Source organism: Paramisgurnus dabryanus, chromosome 2, assembly GCF_030506205.2.
Source record: "Paramisgurnus dabryanus chromosome 2, PD_genome_1.1, whole genome shotgun sequence".
Taxonomy (NCBI): domain Eukaryota; kingdom Metazoa; phylum Chordata; class Actinopteri; order Cypriniformes; family Cobitidae; genus Paramisgurnus; species Paramisgurnus dabryanus.
In genome coordinates this window covers 5,036,011-5,058,611 of record NC_133338.1, presented here as the reverse complement: position 1 = coordinate 5,058,611, position 22,601 = coordinate 5,036,011, and the positions used below count along the sequence as shown (strand labels likewise).

The 22,601-nt window shown below is 39.2% G+C and overlaps 1 protein-coding gene across 1 annotated transcript; it reads left to right on the top strand.

The window, feature by feature from the left end:
• The first annotated feature begins 5,942 nt into the window (after window positions 1-5,942).
• On the top strand, window positions 5,943-21,296 carry LOC135783705 (stereocilin). The gene is made up of 30 exons (XM_065294453.2): window positions 5,943-6,049; window positions 6,272-6,449; window positions 6,523-7,659; window positions 8,109-8,133; window positions 8,235-8,724; window positions 8,816-9,703; window positions 9,807-9,869; window positions 10,870-10,995; window positions 11,093-11,259; window positions 11,360-11,546; window positions 11,617-11,729; window positions 11,804-11,936; window positions 12,025-12,207; window positions 12,292-12,330; window positions 12,427-12,603; window positions 12,676-12,825; window positions 13,297-13,355; window positions 14,704-14,827; window positions 15,104-15,186; window positions 15,267-15,402; window positions 16,688-16,884; window positions 17,183-17,273; window positions 17,356-17,515; window positions 17,600-17,769; window positions 17,847-18,002; window positions 20,234-20,376; window positions 20,455-20,603; window positions 20,688-20,785; window positions 20,913-21,060; window positions 21,199-21,296. The coding sequence occupies exons 2-30, from the start codon at window positions 6,389-6,391 to the stop codon at window positions 21,294-21,296; spliced, it is 5,751 nt and encodes a 1,916-aa protein (XP_065150525.1). The 5' UTR covers window positions 5,943-6,049; window positions 6,272-6,388.
• The last annotated feature ends 1,305 nt before the right edge of the window (window positions 21,297-22,601 follow it).

Below are 22,601 nucleotides of genomic sequence, written 5' to 3'. Positions count from 1 at the left end.
TGATAAGAGGTAATTTCAAGTCAGTCACATCCACTTTCAGTTCAGCAGATGGTGGTGTGACTAAACAGCACATGACGGTCTTGTGACTGACGAACTCATATCAGCATTTATGTATAATTAGAGTCTTTTATCTCATTTATATTTATTTCCGAGAGGGAACTAAGTTACTGTGGGAGTATTGACTCGAAGATAAGAGATGAAAGAGCTTTTTTCACCCATTATGTTCCTTGATTGATCTTTTGGTTATCATGTGTGATTTAATTACATCATGTTAATAACAACATCTCCACTTCTGCCTTTAATTTAAGGCTAGATTTAAAGACAAATAAACATTTATAAAGTTATAAACATTTAATAATTTATTTACCCACCCGCTAGGCCAGTATCAGCTGTTTAACAATATCTCAGGTTTTGTATTATTTATTTTTAAATTGTATTTGAATACATATAGCATATATTACTAACATTGTTGGCATTTTATATTCATAAAAAAATTGTATTCACCCGCATTGAATTTATATGACATCATATAAATATGTAGGCTATAGACAGTTTCAGCAGTAACAACATAAACAAGCGGCTTTCATGGTCAACACGTAACTTCCGGTAAACTCCGCTAAGAATAAATAGAAACAAAGTACTTTAAATGTAGTTCATTTATATAACAAGCAAAATAAACAACACGTAGATTACCTAGGAACCCAAAACATTTGTTATTTTCGATGGGGTATTTGTTGAAGAGTTCAGTTTAGCAACTAGTCAGACCATTAAACAAACGAAACGGGAAAGAAAGTTCGGACCAGACGATTATGGCGTCAATGCATGGGCGTCCGATGAAACCGTCCATATGACGTTCATTGTTTTTGACAGCTTTATATCATCTCTGAAACAGTTATTAACAAAGAATAATTAACATGCTTACAACATTATGATATAATTGATATAATATGATATAAAAACCTGCATACCAGCAAGACCAGCATATGTTTTGTTTTGGTGTTGGTTTGCTAGTGAACACCAGCTAAAACAGCATCAGCACCAGCTAAACCAGCACCAAACCAGCACTAGCACCAGCATCCCATACTGCTCGCACCAGCAAGACCAGCATATGTTGTGTTTTGGTGCTGGTATGCTGGTGACCACCAGCTAAACCAGCATAGACCAGCATAATTGCCATGCAGGTCCATGCTGGTTTGATGCTTTTTTTCATAAATCTGCAAGTGGGGTATGCAAAAAAATCGTGAAAATTTTTCACTAAATTCAAGAAAAATGCAAGAAAATTTTTCTTTATACCATTGGCAGACTTTTTTGCTTGTTTTATGCACAAAATCAGTTAAATTTGATATTTTTGGTCTAAAAATTTACTTATTTTCTTGGGTTGTTTTGCTCATCAAGAAAAAACATCTTAATTTAAGAATTTTTAAATATATTTACTGAAAACAAGACAAAAAAAAATTCTTGACAATCTTTTTTTGCAGTGTTTTTTATTTTATTTAAAAATACTCTAAATTAACCCATACTATTATATACGGTACCCGTCTTTAATTTTCAGCTAGCCCTTAAAAGAGCACTGTCAAAAAATAAATAGATTAAATTGTGCACTACACTGCAAAAAATTATTTTCAAGAAAAAAAAATTATTTGTATTTTTGCCTTTTTTTCAGTAAAAATATCTAAAAATTCTTAAATTAAGAAGCTTTTTCTTGATGAGCAAAACGACCCAAGAAAATTAATCTAGTTTTTAGACCAAAAATATCAAATTTAAGTGATTCTGTGCATAAAACAAACAAACAAACAAAAAAATCTGAAAATGGGGTAAGCTAATTTTTCTTGAATTTTTCTTGAATTTAGAGTTTAAGAAAAATGTTTTTTTGCTTACCACATTGGCAGATATTTTTGCTTGTTTTATGCATAAAATCACTTAAATTTGATATTTTTGGTCTAGAAACTAGACTAATTTTCTTGGGTCGTTTTGCTTATCAAGAAAAGGCATCTTAATTTAAGAATTTTTAGATATTTTTACTGAAAACAAGACAAAAATACTAAGAAAATGTTTTCTTGAAAATCATTTTTTTTGCAGTGTGGTAGTGGTAAATATCAACTCTTGCATGGCAAATGAATGATGTTCCTTTTTGTAATCTGCTAAATGACTAAAATGTAAATTTCAAAATTAAACTGTATTGTATAAAGTACTTACACTGATTATGACTTTGGTTAAATAATAAATATATTACTGCTTCCAACAAAAATATCATTAAAATCATTACTGTATTAATATTAGGGATAGTTCACTAAAAAATGAAAATTCTGTCATCAATTACTCCCTCTCATGTTTTTACAAACCTGTATAAATGTCTTTGTTTTGATGAGCATGAAGGAATATATTTTGAGGAATGTTTGTAACCAAACCGATCATGAGTCCCATTCACTTCTGTGGCTCATGAACGGCATTGCTGCGTTTTACATTCATTTAGATAGCACCCAATATAATATGTTCACCTTTGGGCACATTTACTCTGAGTCATATCTGCTGTGTGCGATTTGAGTTAGTCAGAGGCACGAGGAGAGTAAAGTTTCTCATTTAATATTCCTGCAGCCAACTGAGCTCCACGCTGCTGACTGACCGTCGCTCCCTCAGGCATCAATAATACAAGAGGAAGTTATTGTTCCGCTGTAGGCGACAGCAACGCTGAAGTAAAGAGCTTGTGGGGAGCCTGGACTGGGCCTTTCACTCATCTCGCTCAGGTTTCAGGTGTGGCAGACAGGACAAGAAAGAGATGATTTCAAACATCAGTGAAGGACCTGATTGTCTGGCGACCGTGACTCAGTGGTGCTTTGTTTTATGACAGCTGTAGGCGACCTGCTGGTTGCCACATAAGTAAAACAATCCCCAAAAGGACACTGTTCGATGTTGTGGAAGAGTAACTTGCCACAAGGGAATAGGAGTTCATGAGATGTGACGGGTTTAGGAATTAAAAAGATTAAATTGAGTGAAATTAAAGCTTTACGCTAGCTTTTGAGAAATCGGATCATGGCAAAAAATGACTTTCCTTCTTAATATTTTTGTCTTGTTTTCAGTACAAATATCTAAAAAATTAAATTTAGATGCATTTTCTTGATGAGCAAAATGACCTAAGAAAATAATTCATAAAATTTGAGTGAATTTGTGCTTACTACACGCTAAATAATCTGCCAATGTGGTAAGAAAAAACTTTTTCTTAAAGCAACACCAAAGAGTTTTTTTTACCTTAAAATAACGTTTCCAAAAAAGTTTCAGTGGTTCATCCACTCAAAACAGGGTGAATGGCACTTTCACATTCGCTTTGCAGCCCTCTATCGGCCAAAACCGCACTAAAGAAGTTTCCAACCGTCGGGTAGCGGTCCTGTAGTTCGAGTGAAAACAACAAAAAAACTTGCTTTACGGCAGACCTACAATCCAATCAGAGCCGGCTATGCTGCAGTATTTACGACAGTGCTAATGAACAATTACGCGTCTAACCTGTAGGGGGAGCAAAGAGCAAAAACTCTTTAGTGTTGCTTTAAAGAGCACAGATTTCATTGCTAAAAAACTTTATTTTCTCTATTTGGTATAATCCGATGTGTTCGCGTGAATTATGGTTAAAAACACATTATTTTCCACATACTGTACATTTTTGTTGCTCCAGATATCCCTGCCTTCCTCAAACTTGATTTTGTGCAAAGCTCACTGATCTGGAAAGCCCTGTGTCCCCGATTGGCCAGCTTATCAGTATGTTGTGATTGGCCTAAACAGGATTATGATAAAGACCGTCGTGACCACATCAACTGGCCCAGGAAGTAAACTGTTGCCTACAATCCAACCCAGTCTCACCCCATTTCGTCAATATTTGACGACACTTGACCATTCGTCATATGTTGACGTGAAGGGTATACCTTTCGCGTAATTTTTTGACGAACTGGGGACTTCAATACTATTACGTCCGTTGCATTCTCTTTCCTATTTTATTACCATTTGCGCGTCGGTTTAGGGTTAGATTTACATAATGACATCCCTACCCAAACCTAACTCTAACCCCAACGCCAGGTGACAACTGTTTCTAACCCCAACGCCAGGTGACAACTGTTTAATTTCGCGTACACTGTTTAATTTCGCGTACACTGTTTAATTTTGCATAATCTAACCCTAAACCGACGCGCAAATGGTAATAAAATAGGAAAGAGAATGCAACGGACGTAATAGTATTGAAGTCCCCAGTTCGTCAAAAAATGACGCGAAAGGTATACCCTTCACGTCAACATATGACGAATGGTCAAGTGTCGTCAAATATTGACGAAATGGGGTGAGACTGGGTTACACAATCTGTGTGTTTGTTGTTGCAACATGATCTCACAAAGTTCTGTGGTATATATTTGGCTGATTTATCCATGTCATTGTCACTGATCTCCGCATTTTTCCGTGGCCGTACCACGGACTTTCTGGTTACTCAACTGTTTTTTCCTATTTTCAAACCATTGTTGCTTTGGTTTAGATTTGGTGTTTAAGTATTGGTTTATACTATTTTTCAGATTGATTTGATATATTTTCAGATTTTTAAACCATTGTCGCTTGGCGTTATGGTTAGAGTTTGGGTAAGGATATAATTTTATGTAAATCTAACCCTAAGCCAAAGCGACAATGGTAAGAAACAAACAGTTGAGTAACCAATCCGTGACAATGACACGGAAAAGAAAGTCAGTGATACAGCCACAGAAAAATGCGGAGATTCTTGATAGACGATAAATTAGCAAAATATTCCGTGACTATAAGGTCGTACTTTAACGTATGTTGCAATTTATAGTCGTGTGTAAGGTCTACGGTTACGCGTCGGTTTTTCATTTATACTTTACATAGTCGTCCGCGTCAACGTGGATGACCAGCAGTGATGGAAGTAAATAAATAGCAAGTTTTGTTGCACTTTTAGTTAAATCACTCCTCAACTTGGTCCATCTTTGTTCTCACCGTCGCAAACAGAAATACCTATGACGCAGTTTTTTACCTGATGGGAGGGGTTCTAATGGACCAATCACAGCGCTTGGGGTCCGGGTAAAACTGACATGCTGTTAAAAATTTGGCGAGGTGCACGTCAAGCTACACAAAGCTATGCAGAGGCTATGGATAACCTATGACGTAGAGCTTACTCACGACTATAAATTGGACATTATTCGTAGCCTCCTCTGCGCAGTGCACATCGCCAAATTGAAATCCTTGCGGCTACGCCGTAGGACGTACGCTCAACTATAATGAGCCCTTAATACACACCAAAGGAAATGTAAAATCGGTTAATACTTGCTCTTTACACACTTAAATCAATAAAAATTCAAGAAAAAAAATCTTACCCCATTGGTAGATTTTTTGCTTGTTTAAAGTACAAATTCATTAAAATTTTATATTTTTTGTCTAAAAATTTGCCTTATTTTCTTAGGTCATATTTCTAATCAAGAAAAAGCATCTTGATGAAAGAACTTTTAGATATTTGTACTAAAACCAAGACACAAATACTAAGCAAGTCAGTCATGTTTTGCAGTGTAAACAGACTGTGAAAAAATTGGGAATACATGCATTTGTTGCAACAATCTATTAAGACGACACTTATTAATGCTTGTGTTCATTATCTACTGTATATCAGCTGTGGCCCTTTTAGTCTCAGTTCAAACCAATGACCTACCTTTGTAACTACTTTAATGTTAATTAATATGAAATTACCTTGTGATACAAGAGTAAACCCTCTTAAAGTTTCTTGGCCTTTCTCTTTTCTCATATTACATGACTGCCTCTGACTTCTGACCGCAGCACAGTCAGCTGGCGCATGAAGGGACCATGTCACTGAAACATGAAGCTCTTACTTTGCAGGATCCAACTGAATCTCAAAAGGGGGAACAGATCTCAAAGTGACAAATGCTGTTAGAGAGAGAGAGAGAGAGAGAGAGAGAGAGAGAGAGAGAGATGGAAACATTTTGCTCAATCCTTGATGCAATCAGCCTATTTTGTTTATTCATGGATGCGGACATCAAATGCACACAATCGCTAATACGTAAGTACTTAAAATGTCTTTTCTGTATACTTAAAGGTAATATCCAAATATAACTAATTCATTTCAAAAGATATATTTAACAAACCATGTAGAATTTAGCAGCTGCTGTAAATTTTCTAGCCGGTCAGTTAATAGCATTGACTTTATGTTGCAAACTTTTCTTGGTGAAAGTTTAGCCAAGTGACAGTGGATGGTCATTAAGTTTTTATGTGCACTCCACAGTGTGACACTTTACTCTTGAAGTGTCTCTGCTACTAAAGGAAGACTATGCAGACACTGTTTTGAAATGACAAAATAAATTTGTCTGTGCTACCTTGAGCCTGCTCAGTGGAATTTAGGATGGGCACGTTGGGAATTTTTATGATTTCGCTTTTACTGGGACAAGTGGCAATTAATGGAGGTAAGACAATATTGATTCTTTGGGTGCTGTTACCATGATTCAGTTCTACTTTGACAAATGCTTTTTATAATAGGGAGCAAAAAGGAAGACCAGAAAGAAGACATTTTTAAAGAGCTGGTTGATATATGGAGAAAGGGTAAAGGCTGGAGCCCCCACAAGATACAGCCACCTGCCGAAAGAAGACAAATTCAAGAGGATCAACAAATTCAATCTATAGTGAAGAGCATTATGGGAGGTCTTAAGTCTTTGGGTTCCTTGACAAGAAGTAGCCTAGGTATACCATCTCTAAATAAAGCATTTGATCGAAACAGGCTCTCAGGATTCCTTCATAACATCTCAATGTACCTACAAGATATGAGCACAGAGTTAGATGATCAACAGAAACCCTTCAATGATGACCAGTTTTGGGAGAACCTACTCTATGCTTTGCTTCAGACAGGACGGGAAACTTCATTTGGACTTTGGGATGGTAAAATTCCTCCACGACCCAGTTTCAGGCTTCAAGATCTGTTTATGTCCTTCAGAGGCAGCCCCCATTGGAATGGACTTCTTGGGTTTATACAAAGTATTTTGACACTTGCTGAGCGCCAGCCTCAAAAACCCATCTTGACTTTTGTTTCCCAGAACTGGAAGACCATCAGTGCTTTGCTCGAAACTGTTCTTCAAGCTCTGGTTAGTGGGACTTACAGCCAAGCTGTCGCAGGTCTACAGGGTTTCATCTGTGTCCTGAAAGGAAGAAATGACTGTGCCATCAACCTTAGCTGGCTGCAGCAGATCCTCAGCTATATGGAAACCAGGAACTGGAAACCTGTGGTCAGTCTTCACCCTGTAAGTGTGGGAAAAAATCCTAAAGATGCTGCTCTCTCTACAGGACGCTTTCAGCCATTCATTGTGCCGCCTGAGGTGCTACATCAAGAGCAACTCTTATTAAACCAAACAAATTCAGAGAGCATTGCTTCTATGCAGGCACTGCTTCTGCAGGCTTTGTCAAGGTCAAATGCAGGAGAAAGGGCAGCACAGTTTGCAGAACATAATCCTGCCCTACTGCAGGGTTTAGATAACCTCAGACGTGGACTTCTGCGCAATGTTGGCCGCAGCGTGTATGGTAATTTGAGACGAAAAGTGTTGCATATGACCAAAGCACTGCTGGATGATGTAAGCACCATGGTGGGAGAACCACATTACAGTCACCATGGAAGATGTTCAGTAGGCAAGTATAGTACTGCTGTAGTTTATCCCGTTAGACTTGAATGTATGGTTTAACTGTTTACCCCTAAGATAAAAACAAGTATTCTACTGTAACAAGAAAATTAACAAGATAAGCACAAGTTATATGAGAATAATTTGCTCCTAGGTTGGAACTTGTTTGAGTTGTGATGGAAGTAGGACAGAAATCACCCACTACTAAATCTACAATGGCCATGAGAGTCATTAACCAGATCTTTGTTACACCAAATCCTATAGCCTGGATAATCTCCCCTTTCTTTGTTTATGTTGGTAACCATACACTCCTGGTATTATGTGCACAGCTATGCTATTACATCAAGGCCAATTGTATAACACAGTGGCTGGCTTTCCATTTTCCTGAATTAATTAACAGTGTTCTGTAGTTTTCTGTGATTTCTTTCAACTATTCACCCTGAACTTTTCTTCATTAAGGTGACCTCAGACAACTGATTTTATGGTAAGTGTCATGTGAAACAGTGGACAATAAAGTAATTTTGTGTAGAATTTTTGTGTATATCAAACCCCTTTGTTTCCCTTAATGTTCTTGATTTTGTACAGGGGAATTAGACACAACTTGACATGGAATGCTCGAGCAATGGGTTTCCGCTCAGAGGGTTTACCCAGCAGGCCATCTTTCATGTCATGCTCTTCTTCAGATGAAAGTAAAAGGACTGTGAAACAACAGCAATCATCTAGAAGGTCTAGACTTCACCAGCACCAGACATATGTCCATGAGCAGGGCGATTTGTCACCATCAGCTGAAATTCTGGAAGCTGCTTGTAATGCCTCTATACCAGGTCTAACAGGGGTTTCAAATTTTACAGTCTTTCTCTACTGTAATCTTTTTGAGGAGAATGATGACTCACGGGACCCTGAAGTCAGCCATTTTGGGATAGACCTCCGTGAAACTTGCTCTGATGCAGCTTGGTACCTTTCTGCTGCAGAACAAGATTTTCTATGGGTTCATGTTTGCAGTGAATTTTTTACTCATGAATTCAACAAGACAGTTTGTGCCAACTCTTCATTCTGGCTGCAACATTCCTATCAGGTACTGAACTACATTTATTATGTTTACCTGAAAATACTACAGTTTCAGTATTATTCATTTTCTCTACTGTGTTTCTCTCAACTTCACTCAGGTAGAAGCTACTAGGGATTACCAGTACCTCAATCAGACAAGCATTGATGAACTCTGTCTTCAGCTCTCCACAGATGCTTCTGGGGGAAGCTCTTATCAAGATGCCACTGAGAACTGCTTAGCACTGCTGAGGAGCAAGATTATAACTGCTCAAGATTTCAGAAGATGTTTCCTGCCCAATAACACAGCTCTTATTACCTCTTTGTGCGGTAATGAGTCTTCGCACATACTCCAAGATGGGAGTTGGGCAGCGGAGTACTGCTCTAAAGTCAACCCTATTCACTCCTACACTGAGTCCAAAGATAGGCTCTGTGACTACCCAAACTGGAAGATAGAACAATTTAACTTCACCACCCTTGAGTTTTGCAAAAATACTGCAGGTCTGAAGGATTACATTTGCAAAAATATCACGCTCTACCTTATCCTGGTTCAAAAGCAGCCTTTATTATTAGACTACTGCTTGAACTCTGTAGAAAAGCAGGGCCGCAAGTGTGTCCTCCAGCAACTCTTTGAAATGCTGCCAGCCCCATTTGATTTTGACAGTTCTCAACTTTGTGTGAACCCCTTGCCGATTCTACAGGAAGCAATTACTAACCTCACCCAATGTGAAGGAGTAGTGGACGAACGCACAGGGTGGTTAGCTACAGTTAGCTATGTGCTTCGAGTGTTAGACTACGTGGTGGGACTCTCAGCAGGTTTGGAGGAGGGAGAAAGGGAGGTGCGACAAGGCCTGGGCCAGGCCATTCTTCTGTCTAGCCTCCAGGATAATGCTTCTTTCTGGGCAACTCTACGGCCAGATGCATCCATAAGTGTACTCCACTCTGTCAACATCTTCCTTAAGAAAGAGCAAAACTCTTCCCTTAAAGAAGATCTATTAAGGTGTTTTAGTGTATGTCATGCATTTCTAATGTTTAATCTCATTCTCTAATATTTTTTTGTTACCCTTAAGTATTTTTTGATGAATTCAGTTTCAAAGGCTCTTTCCCCAGCAGCCTGTCCTGTGGAACCTGATTCCGAGGGAGGGCAATTCTTCTGCTTTAAGATATTTAATGCAGGTATAACTTACAGCATCTGGCCATACTTCAAATCTTTGGTAAAACACAATAGATAGCCAACAAATACTTACACTTATCATTTCACTCTCATTTCATTGTGTACATCATTGATGTTAAAGGACAAGTTCGGTATTTTACACTTAAAGCCCTGTTTTCAGATTGTTTATGATGAAATAGAACGGTTTTGACTGAAATTTCGACATATGCGGCTGCCCCGAGAATTTTTGGGTGTTTGTGTTTCACCTCCTACCTTTACAATGGGTTTAATGGTGCACTGGAACAATCCTTCCTAAAATGCATTAAACTTTCGTTTACAAAGACGTGAAACTCACCGAGTGGTCAGGGGTGTTCACCGATATGCTCACACAAAAATCGCTGCAAAATACGCATTCCAACAGGTTTTATCGTAGTTTTTGCCAACTCCATTGTTGTGCTGTGAGGTACGGTATTACTCCGCGCCGGGAACTTTGTTTCTATTATTGCAATTGGCAATGGCGGATTAGCGCCACCACCTGGGCTGGAGTGTCTATTATTCAAGCTCTAAGCGGAAGAATGTACAGGTGTGAGGCGATTGGAAAAGTTAACAACGAATGCTAAAACAGCTGTTGGAAAGCATTTTTGCAGCGATTTTTGTGTGAGCATATCAGTGAACACCCCTGACCACTCGGTGAGTTTCACGTCTTTGTAAACGAAAGTTTAATGCATTTTATGAAGGATTGTTCCAGTGCACCATTAAACCCATTGTAAAGGTAGGAGCTGAAACACAAACACCCAAAAATTCTCGGGGCAGCCGCATATGTCGAAATTTCAGTCAAAACCGTTCTATTTCATCATAAACAATCTGAAAACAGGGCTTTAAGTGTAAAATACCGAACTTGTCCTTTAAAGAATAAAAGTTTGAAAAGATATTATGCCATTTCGAGATATTTCTTGAAGGAGGCTTTCATTTAGGATTCCAAAGTGAAACTAATAGCTAATGCTGAGTTTGATATTCTTAAAGGAATATCTACAGATGCCCAGGGAGAGTATTCGCAGTGTCATGCAGTCAGCAGAAAAAGACGCTGTAAAAAGGTTCCTTTCCCAAGTTCACCAGAGTTGGGAACAGCTTCAAGTGGAAACCGTACAGGTAAAGCTGTTGATTAGCAATTCAAATAATTTCAGGTGATGTTGCTCCAAAAGAGTGTAACCATATGTTACAGAAAACTGACTGATTTCATTCACAGGTTTCTCCCAAGGAACAAGAGGCCATGGAGACGATGACAGCTGCTTTTATCCAAAAGTTTCCATATGTTACACCAGAACTTTTCATTGATCTCTCCCAGTTCATACCATACATGTCTGTCTCTGATATTAGGACCTTTCCTGCCTCTCTTATGGTCAATGAAAGCGTGTAAGTAGACTGAATAGAATTATATGTTGTATGATTTACACCCCTGACCAGTGGCTACATAATTCTCCATATACTCACGGCTAATACGCATTCATTCCAGACTGATGGCCATTAGTGATCACAGCTCTGAGATTAAGTCCCCACAGAAACAAGCCTTTGTTAAACGGCTATTGCAGTCTAATGTAGCTGGAGATGTTCCTTCATGGCCTCCATACCTCCTCAGCTCTATTCTGCCCCTACTTCCACATCTCCCAGTCAGTTACTTTCAGCAACTCACATCTGAGCAAGTAAGTAAAGCCTCAGAGTCCTGCTTTTTGTGCGTTTCTCTTCAATCGCTAAAGGTAATGTTTCATACAGCTTACCCCCTTGATGGAGATGTTGGGAAACAGCAGTCTAGATGCCGCAAGGGGGCGGCATGTACTTCGTACTGTTTTCAACAGGGACAACATTACAAGTGACAGTATAATGAGGTATTTATCAAATTTAGCCTAATTTGACAATTAGAAATAACAAATAAACAAAGACATCATGTTTCTTACTACAGACTAGGAGGTCTCATATGTTACCTAAACTCAGAGGACTTACAGCAGTTACTGTCTTCGGCAACTCTCTCATCCACTCTATGGCAGCAGCTGGCAAGATGTGTATCAGAGGGGCACATTAGTGGAAGTGGCAGAGTAACTGATTTTTTCTTAATATCTATCAATTTTGAAGCAATCATTTCATAATAATATTCCATGTTGTACTCACAAAGACTTCCTACAGATATCACACTTGCTTGGAACGGCTCTGAAATCTTTAAATGCCAGTGTCTTATCTGCTTCGGCAATGGCCTCATTACATGGTATTTTGCCACAAATGGGGGTTTCATTTTTGGAGACACTGACCTCAGTCGAGTTACTGGATCTTGTAAGTCTGCCGGGTATGCCAACTTTCCCACCTGCACAGGTAAGCCAAGCAATGACATTGCCTACAGTGGACTTACAAACTTTGCAACTATTTTGAAACTTTTTTCTATTATTTTTAACACAGGCATTCCGGATACTAAACAAAATAGTGGAGGACACAAATGTAAGTTGCATATATTAAGTTGCTATACCGTAAATTGAGTAAATCATCATACATACCTAAAGTAAGACTTTGGTTCATGGTCTCAATCCTGTTTAGTTCAGTGCCAACACGCTCTGCATGTTGAAGCCATTGTTTCCAGGTCTGGGGCCTTCTGTACTAAAAAAGGTGGTTGTACCGGAGTCTACTGGAACAGTGGATTGTGAGTGCTGGTCTCCACTACTGTCTGATTTGCAGCCCGCTCAACAATCAATGGTCCTTTTAGCACTCGAACAGGTGTGTGCTTCCAATTCCAATTCTGTTTATAAACCAGATTCTTCTGCTTGATAACACAATCTTTGTTTAAAGGCTTTCGAGCGCGTATCGGCAAATACGACACAGCAACTCCATTGTCTTCTACCCTTCATTTCCTTGAAGAAATTAATGTTGGATCTAGATGGAGAGACGGTTCTTCGTCACATATCTCTGTATAAGCACATGCCCTGGTCTCATCAACAGGTACAACACTTTCATGCCTAATGCACCTGTAAAGTTTTCTGATGATTGCTTAAATGCTAGCCCACAAACTGTAATTGTATGATACTAAGATATTAGTCTAAATGTACTAAATTAAAAGCACCCCTAAATGCAAAAAGTTGTTTCAAAACACCAAACCAGCTGTTTAACAAGATCTGGAAGCACAGTGTACATTACATTCAGTGCTCTGTACTCAGCTGGCCAAAGCTGATATCAAATTCTTTGGCGGATTATTTGTTATGCTTTGATGGAGCCATTCAGTAAATTAATAATCTGAGCCCCTCGACTGCCATCAAGCAAATTGATCTTATTGTGGTACAATAGCACTCACCAGAGAATATAAATTAATGATCACCCACATTAAAGAGACTTTGTCTCAGCCAAAAGTGTATCAGATACTACCTTGAGGGCTATCCAGTTTCTCATACTTGCATGTTGGTTTTGACACAACAGGCACAAATGCTGTTCAAAACGATTCATCGGACCGTGAACATCACAAGAGAATCAATACTGTAAGTGATATCAAGCATTGGCATGCTTCATGATTGCCACTCTTCATAATATATCCCTTTTGATAACACCATTATTGGATGCTGTATAGCACGACTCGTCAACTGGCGGCCCGCGGGCCAAATGTGGCCTTCCAATCATCTTTATGCGGCCCGCTGGTCATCTTTGTCTGATTTAAGATCATCGTGGTTACTTTTACCTTTTCACTATACATGACAACCATCTGCGGGTGTGCAATTATCAGATCCAATTTGAGCTTTGGATGCATAAAAAAATGTGTGTGGCTACTAGAGGTCTTCACTGGGTGGTCCACTTATATCCGAAAACCCGAGGTCTGCCTCGGACATGGGTCGGGTATAATAATAGCGACATTGGGTCTCGGGTAATTTAAAATAAATGTGTTTTTGCCGAACGGACCCGAAGACCCGATCTCTCTCGCATGTGTGCGTCAGTGTGCTTTTCAAACCTCTCCTCTGTTTGCCAAGAGTGCTTGCGACATTGTGTGGCTGGCGGTAGGTAAATTTTCATTGATACAGACATGTCAGTCAATTTTAAATGTACATTTTAGCGGTAACATTGGTGTTGTCGTCAGATAGCAAAGTAAAACAAATGGAGCAGCTCCCAAATTGGTTGCGAGACCAGCTGGGTTTCTTTCTATCTGACTGCTGCGTATGAGGCTGCAGAATACACACACGTCGGTGCCGTTTACATTCGGGTCTAGTCGGGTTATAAAATATTGCCACTGGTTTGGGACGGACTTGGGTAAAATTTTCTCGGGTTTGTCTTTAAAAAAATTTATTTATGCACATCTGGTTCGGGTATAAAGTGATACGGGTCATTTCGGGTCGGGTACATTTCTATGGACCTGGGAAGACCTCTAGCGACTACACCGCATGTGACACACCAACCGGAAGTGATGTATTTCAGTGCGTTCCAATTAAAACACTGTGTGCAAGGTGAAAACACTTGAATAATTTAAAAACAATTGATTACTGATATTTAAATTATTAAGTAGAAATACATATATAGATTGAAGGCTCTTGCTTTCACACGGATTAAACAGAAATTTCATTAAGACTGCCACTAGGGGGCGGACTCTGACTGTCGTGTCTGGATGTAGTGTGCAATGGAAAGGCGGTTTAGCCTATATATTTTTAAAATATTAAAAAAGAAAATTAGGAGAAGACAAGCACGGAACCAACATGGACGTTTATTTTAGATGGATGGTCTGAAATGGTCGTTTTACCCATTAGGGCTGTCTCCTCCTCAACCTTTTTGCATTGTATTAATGATTTGCATTGTTTCTAAGTGTAGTAACATCTGGACAAAAATGTTTCTTTCTCACTGAAGAGATTTAGGTCGTATTGCAGGTGGAATGACCTGTGAATGGCTGAGGCATTGGGTGAATGACTCGGGCTTCACTGAATTGTTGCAGTTTATCACTAAATTGCCAGGAGGACTTAGACCTGCTTTGGTAGGAATGCCACAGACATTTCATTATTCACATCGATGTTAAAGCACTTGCTAATCTAATGCAAATTGCAGAGATTTTTATATTATGACTAACCAATATTGTGCAGTAATATAACTGTAATCTCAAATGATGGAGCATTTCATGGCACTCTGCATAATGTGGCTCATTATCAAAATATTCAACATATTACTTACTCTGCCATCTAGGCAGCTAAAGTTAATAACATTATCTCACATGCAAGGGAATATTAACAAAATATATTTTGTGTTTCGACAGAGGACATGCATCGTGGCGGAGCTAAGACAACGGCCATACATAGACATAAATAACTTGGAACCTTCGTTTGCTGCAAATTTACCGTAAGAGCACCATTTGACTACTTTCCATTGACCCACATTCGTCTACATGTAGGTTCTTATTGCTGTAATGTGTTTTACAGGCTGACCGTGATGGAGCACCTGTCTAACTCCTCACTCATAAGTGTATTGGACCACATTCAACATAATTTTATTGATTTTTTGCAGCTACCGCGACACAAGCAGACAGCCTTGGCTGAGAAAGCTATGGATGCACTTGTAAGACCAAAAACACTGTAAATGTTGTACTCATAGATATATATATTTCAGTGAAATGAGAATATTTAAGATAACAGTTTGGTCTACTTCCATTTGGAAGCATTAAAGGGGAACTCCACTTTTTTTGGAAATATGCTAATTTTCCAGCTCCCCTAGAGTTAAACATTTGATTTTTACCATTTTTTTATCCATTCGGCCAATCTCCGGGTCTGGCAGTACCACTTTTAGCATAGCTTAGCATAATCCATTGAATTAAATTAGACCATTAGCCTCGCGCTAAAAATAACCAAAGAGTTTTTTCCTATTTAAAACTTGACTCTTCTCTAGTTACATTGTGAAAGACCGAAGGAAAATTAAAAGTTGTGATTTTCTAGGCCGATATGGCTAGGAACTATACTCTCATTCTGGCGTGATAATCAAGGACTTTGCTGTTGTACCATGGCTGCAGGAGGCGCAATGATATTATGCAGAGCCTGAAAGTAGTCCCCTTGGTATCTTTCAATAGCTGGGAACTATTTTTGGGCACTGCGTAATATCATTGCGCCTCCTGCAGCCATGGTACGGCAGCAAATTCCTTCATTAATATTATTAAAATTTTCCGTCAGTCTTTGTACACAATGTAACCACAGAAGAGTCAAGTTTTAAATAGGAAAAATATGGAAACTCTTTGGTTATTTTTTTAGGGTGATGCTAATGGTCTAATCAGATTCAATGGATTATGCTAAACTATGCTAAAATTGGTACCGCTAGGGTGGCCATTCGTGCCAGTTCTGCCGGACACGTCCGAACATGTTTTCGGGTGCGTTCTCCGGAAGTCGCGTTGGTCGACCGCATACATCATCAAGGTTTAATATTTCGGTTTCAATTTCAGAAAAGCAACCATTACATTTCAAGGTAAGAATGAAACTATACTGATTTTATGTCTTAAAATAAATAAATCTTAATTTTCTAATGTATTTTAACTGAAATGTGAGAACCTCGATGACGTATGCGGTCGGGCAACGCGACTTCTGGAGAACGCACTCGAAAACATGTTCGGGATGTGTCCAGCAGAACTGGCACGAATGGCCACCCTAGGTACCACCTGAACCGGAGATCAGCTGAACGGATGCCAAAACAGTAAAAATCTAATGTTTAACTCTAGGGGAGCTGGAAAATGAGCATATTTTCCAAAAAAAGTGGAGTGTCCCATTAACTTTTTAAATGTTTGTATACATACTATCATCAACATTTGTTCTTTTCCAATGTCTTCTTCAATGTCAATGTTTTCTGTCTTGTTTGATAGGGCATCTCTGAAGAAGGCCTCAATGGGGCCTCCATGGACATGCTTGGTCCTCTTCTGCCCTTTCTGGACAGTGATTTGTTAGCTGAAATTGATAGAGACGCTTTGAAATTGCACCTGGAGGAACTGAAACACTATTGCCTGCCCTCTGACTCCTTCAGACAAATATCAGCTTTGCTAACAGAGAGGAGCATGTTGGGGTGAGGCGAAGCAGCTCTGTTTTCAGATTCAACCTTGTACGAACTTGATATGGTTAGATGATTAAATGAGAAGGGCCGCCTTTATGAAATGCTTATCTAGGTGAAGGTTTATGTTTCATTGTTCCGGAAGCAAGGTTCTTTCATCAGTATTGTGATCCCAGCAAAAACAAGACCAGCATTAAATGATTCAGATTGGTTTGGTACTGGTCTAGGCCTGGATGCTGATCAGCAGCAAACCACGCTCGACAACTAGTGTTTTTACTGTTGTGGAATTTAACAAAGTCCTTGTTTGTACCAGGGAACCGAAAACATGGACGGTTGGGGATGTTGAACATTTGGGTAGACTTGTGTTCACCCTTTCACCTCAGCAGATAAGATCACTACCACTGGTAAGGGACACACAGGCCTTGTCTTTGAAGTAATGTTTGCTAACGATTCCCTTTATGGTCAACTTGCAGATTTTCTTTCAAGCATGATTTAGGTAAAGACACAATTGAGCAGGTCCTGATGAGCCAGTGGCTTTGGAAAGAAAGCAAAGTTGGTAAAGCATGTTTGGACCTCAAAGAACTACGAGAAAAGATCAACAACCTCATTCGCAAGATCGTTAAAGGTCGATGGTGGACAAGAAGAGGTGCGATGTGTGCTGCATCATTATTATTCACACAATCTATCCGATATCATTGTTGGAAGATAAATCATAAGAATTTGTTTACAGGGCCCATCCCAAGCTGCGCAGATATTAAAGGAACATTCCCGTCGGCTTGGAGGTCCTATCAGCTGAGTAGAATGAAGAGGAGAGAGCTGAAGGATTGTGTTGAATTCATGGGTCAGGATGGAACCCTTGATGCTGAGCAGCGTGAAGCACTTTGGATGGAGCTTAGACCAGTTAAGAAGCTTGTGGTTGTGCAAATGCCCTTATTATATATCATTCATAAAGTCATATAACAAGCACTATCTTTTAGGTTTATAAGCCAGTGAAGCTGCTTAAACCAGAACAAGTGCTGGAACTGGGCTGTATAGTGACCGAGATGGGTGAAAAAGAACTACAAGCTGTTGACTTGTCCAATCTGGCTGTGATAGCTCAAGTCGGCAGTCTCAATGGATGGAACACTAAGAAGGTGTGTTTTTTAACCTTGTATTATGTTCTGGGTCAATTTGACCTGTTTTGATTTTCAAGTTAACAAAACAATTAACAAACTGTGATTTTATTCCTGAAATTTTGTGACTTTTTCTCATTTATAGCCGTTCATAAATGTTCATGCGTTTGCGATGCATTTGTTTTTTTCAGGCGTGTCCCCACCCCAAACATTTCAACTTTTCAGAATGCCGCAAGCGCACTGCAGGTCATGTGACAAGAACCAACCAACGGTCACGTTTCCATGCGGTTTAATGTTGCGTTCAGAACAGCCACGGTAGAGGCGTCAAGCACGAGGGATTTCAATGTTAAGTCAATGTGAAGATGCGTTGACACGCGTCTGGAGGTCTCGCAGCGCGAATGAGGCGTTTAGCGCAATAAATGCGATTCCGCCTCATTCGCGTGTCTAGTTCGCAAGAATGCCGCGAATTGAGTGTTGCCGCGGGAAACGTGCGAGTTGAAAAATGTGAGCTTTGGCGGAAAAATGCGCCGCGTTACCAATCAGGAGCTTGCTCTAGTAGTGACGTTATTACAGAAAGCAATCACAGTCGCAGAACCCCCTCCCATGACGCGAATTTCCGCGTGAATGCCTCGATGACTAGAATTTCACGAATGAAGCGAGTAAACTCAAAATGTTCAAGGGGCAAACTAGGCGCAGTAGATGCGAACGCCTTAAACATGGCTGGTGTGAACTTTCCCACAGTTAGAAGTGAAATGTGAATTGCCCCTTAGGATATGTTGATATATTTTGAAGTGTACGCAAATAATTTTGATATTCGCGGGTCAATTTGACCCACATTTTTTTTGTTCCAATGCAACTGTACAGACCCAAATTAAATATATGTTTTCAGTGTTTGTTGCTATATTGGTGTTTTACTATCCTGAAATTGTGTAAAAGTGCTTCTCCTCACCCTTTTCAATACTGAAAAAGACTTTTACAGACACAGATGCTTAAAGTGAGCTATCATTTCTATTTACAATGTATATAAAATGCTACTTAAAGGTGCTCTAAGCGAATTGACGCGTTTTAGACCATAACAATTTTTTTGTTACATACCGGAAACATCTCCTCACTATCTGCTTGCTGCCTGTCCGCTGATCAAACTGTAAAAAAACGCGATCTCTGTAGACAGCCCAGGCTTCACAAACAGCAATATCAACATAGTGGCCAAACCTAGCAGCACAAAACAAAACAAAGTATTCCAGCCAATAAACGACAAAAAGGATTTGGGGGTGGGGGTTGGGCACGTTCATGAAAGCACGGAAGGGAGGGGGAGGAGTTAGCTACGCTCCGTCTGTTTGAAAACAGTTCAAACGTCAAAAATAACTAACGTCTCGCAGATTAGCTTAGAGAGCCTTTAAGTTATCTTTTTCTTACAGACATTTTGTCACTTTTTTTCTCATTCAGGGCCATGAACATGCATGCAAAGTTATGAAACACTGATGTGTTTTGAAGGTTTTTTTTTAAACACAATTAATGATTTTTTACCATTTTGATTATCACGGGTCAATTTGACCCATATTTTTTGTTCCAAGGAAACTGTATAGACACAAATTAAATATATTTATTACATAATTTTCATAAGGGATTTGTATGCTTATATATTTAAAGAACAACACTTTCTTGAAAGCATTACACTTTTGTGAAAATCATGAAAAATGCTACCGCTGGCTGGCAACTTTTTTTTAAAAACGCTGGCGGGGAATGAGTAAAGGGGATCGCACACCGGCAGCGCAGCTCAGCATCGCGCCGCGTCTAGGACAACTCGGAGGTATTGTAAACCGGAAGTGCACATTAAATAGCGCGAGCTTCGTCAGATAGCGTCTACTTCAAAATGCAAAATATACGTTAGCAGCCAATGTTAATCGTTAATGATTTGGGACAAATATAATGTTATTTAAGGTTAAACTATGTGAGTGGCGCTGTGTGGCGTGACAGGGATTTGAGCAACTTCCTAAGTCACAGCTGGGCGGCGCGGACAGGCGCCACCTGGCGGCGCCGGCGTGCGTATACTCATAGAAAACAATGTGTTCGATTTTTTTAGAACGGCGCGGCGCTGAGCGGCGCGGCCGGTGTGCGATCCCCTTTAGGGTCAATTTGACCCGCTCGATCAAAATCGTCACAAAAATCAAACACAATACAAGGGTTAAGTGAAATTAGAGAGAATGGCTAAAGAGAAAATATATATCACTCATAGAATTTTTTTTGCACAGATGAGAGCAGCTGTTCTTGGCATCATGAGGCGACTTAAACGGAAACCCGAAGAACTTAGTGTGGTGGAACTTGCTTCCTTCGGACATCTGCTCTGTGGCTTGAGTTCTTCAGAAATTTCCCGTCTAGACCCGTTCAACCTGAGGTACAGGGGAAATTGAATTACACAGCTAAAAGCAATGAAAAACACCTTGCTGTACCCTCATTCATTTGTGTCCATTAGTCTGGCAACTTTGTTTCTGAGAGAGATGGCACTGCCGTGTTCTGAGCAGCAGACCGAAGCGCTGACATCACGTCTGTCCAATCCTCTGGGCTTCGGTCCAGTCAGCAGCTGGGGCTCTGAGGTCTTCACTGAGATTGGGACTTTGGCAGGTACTGACTAGGATTCCATTACAATAATTTCACCGGACAATACACGCTAGCCCCACAAAAAAATAATGATTTTGCGTTTTTTAGCTGGGCTAGAAGATATGCTACTGTCTGCGCTTGTAAAAGAGCAAATAGAAGGATTGACACCAGCCGCAATAGCTCTGATACCTCCAAAAAAGCTGGCTGTGAGTGATGTTTACTCTTCATTTTTGGCATTACTTTAATACTCATACGTATTTGTGGTCTTGAATATGCACTTCTCCAGATGTTTACTTGAGACTGTAGCTCCAAACCATACATTTTTTATTTTAGGTGGTATTCAATGCCCAGCAACTGTCATGGTTGAGCTCTGAACAAGCGTGTGCCGTGACAGAGGAACAGTGGGAAGAACTTGACAGTGAGCAAAGACAAGCACTTGGCATGGCACAGTATGAAGGGGAACTCATGCTTGGGCACAGAGGTAAACAGTTCTGCTCTAGCTCACACCACCTTTTCCTTTGGTAGTTACTAGAATTACTAGTTATTGGAAAACATGTCTGTCTTTTGGTTGCTTTGTAATTCATATGTCACTATTAAAAAAATATATTTGTCTCCACAGGAAGGAATCAGGCTCCATCGGTGTGGTCTCCTGACAGCTTCACAAAGTGTTTTTTACTTTTCATCTGTACATTGTGGAATTTGCTATACAGATTATAAATGTGGTTTATTTATTCCTCTTTGTTGAATTCTTACATTTTTAATTAAATGTCATCTCAAACACAAAACAGTCTGAAAGTTGAATGTGCACACACACACACACATACACACTTTAAGGGATACTCCAGCCAAATATCAAAATTACTGCATGATTTACTCACCCTTAAGTCATCCGAGATACATATGTACATCATCTTTTTAGACAAACACATTTGGAGTTATTTTAGTATTGGAAGTTAGTTTTAGATATGTTCTTTATATATATGATTAAATTAGAAACACAAGACTCATCATAATGTATATTTTTAATCCGGATCGATTTGCAGAGCGCCATTGAACACACATGATAATTTGCAGTCAGTTGGCGGGGTGCCAGGAGATGGCTAGACGAAATAACATTATAACATTTCGTCTCGTCTCGTTTTGGTCAACGAAAATAGACACATTTTAGCATAGTTTTTATTTAGTAAACCACTTTTAGTCTCATTTTTATTTGTCAACAATATTGTATTATACATTTTATTATAGTTTTCGTCACATGACCAGCATTTACGTTGCGTCTCGTCTCGTTTTCGTCACGTGATAAAGGTTCGTTGACGAGGATATTCCGTCATACTTTTCGTTGACGAAAGCAACACTAGGCCAGAGCTTGACATTTTTGCGGTTATAAAAACACCTGCAAGGCCTGAAAGAGATCAAGCCTCAGCCAAGTAAAAAAAGTAACGCAAAAGTAACTTAAAAGTAACGTAAGCATTACTTTCCATGAAAAGTAACTAAGTAACGCAATAAGTTACTTTTTTAGGGAGTAACTTAATATTGTAATGCATTACTTTTAAAAGTAACCTTCCCCAACACAGAAAATGGCAACTGTAAATCCATGTGCCTGGCTTCGGTTGTCTCTGTGACTCGCAGAAAAATTTGTTTACCTTCCCTGTAGCTTTCGCAGTTTGTGCAAAGAAATGTCAATTTCTTGTTGAACATCACAAGTATTTTTCTGAGAAATTTTGTTAAGGTGTTAAAATAACATTAAATTAAAATTAAATTTCAATTAAAATGCACATATTTCATTGGTAAAAAACATTATTTTGTGTATTTGGTATAATACAATGTGTCCGCGGGTCCTAGCCACAATGATTAAAAAAAACGAGAAAACAATACATAAAATGACAAGAAAAACTTTTTATAGAAATTTTTGCTGAGTGACATGAAAAAGGCATTCACGCTCAAGACACGCAAAAAGCAGAATTTCGTGTCATGGAAACAAATAAATTAATCAAATTTTTTCTGACTATAACACGACTTCTG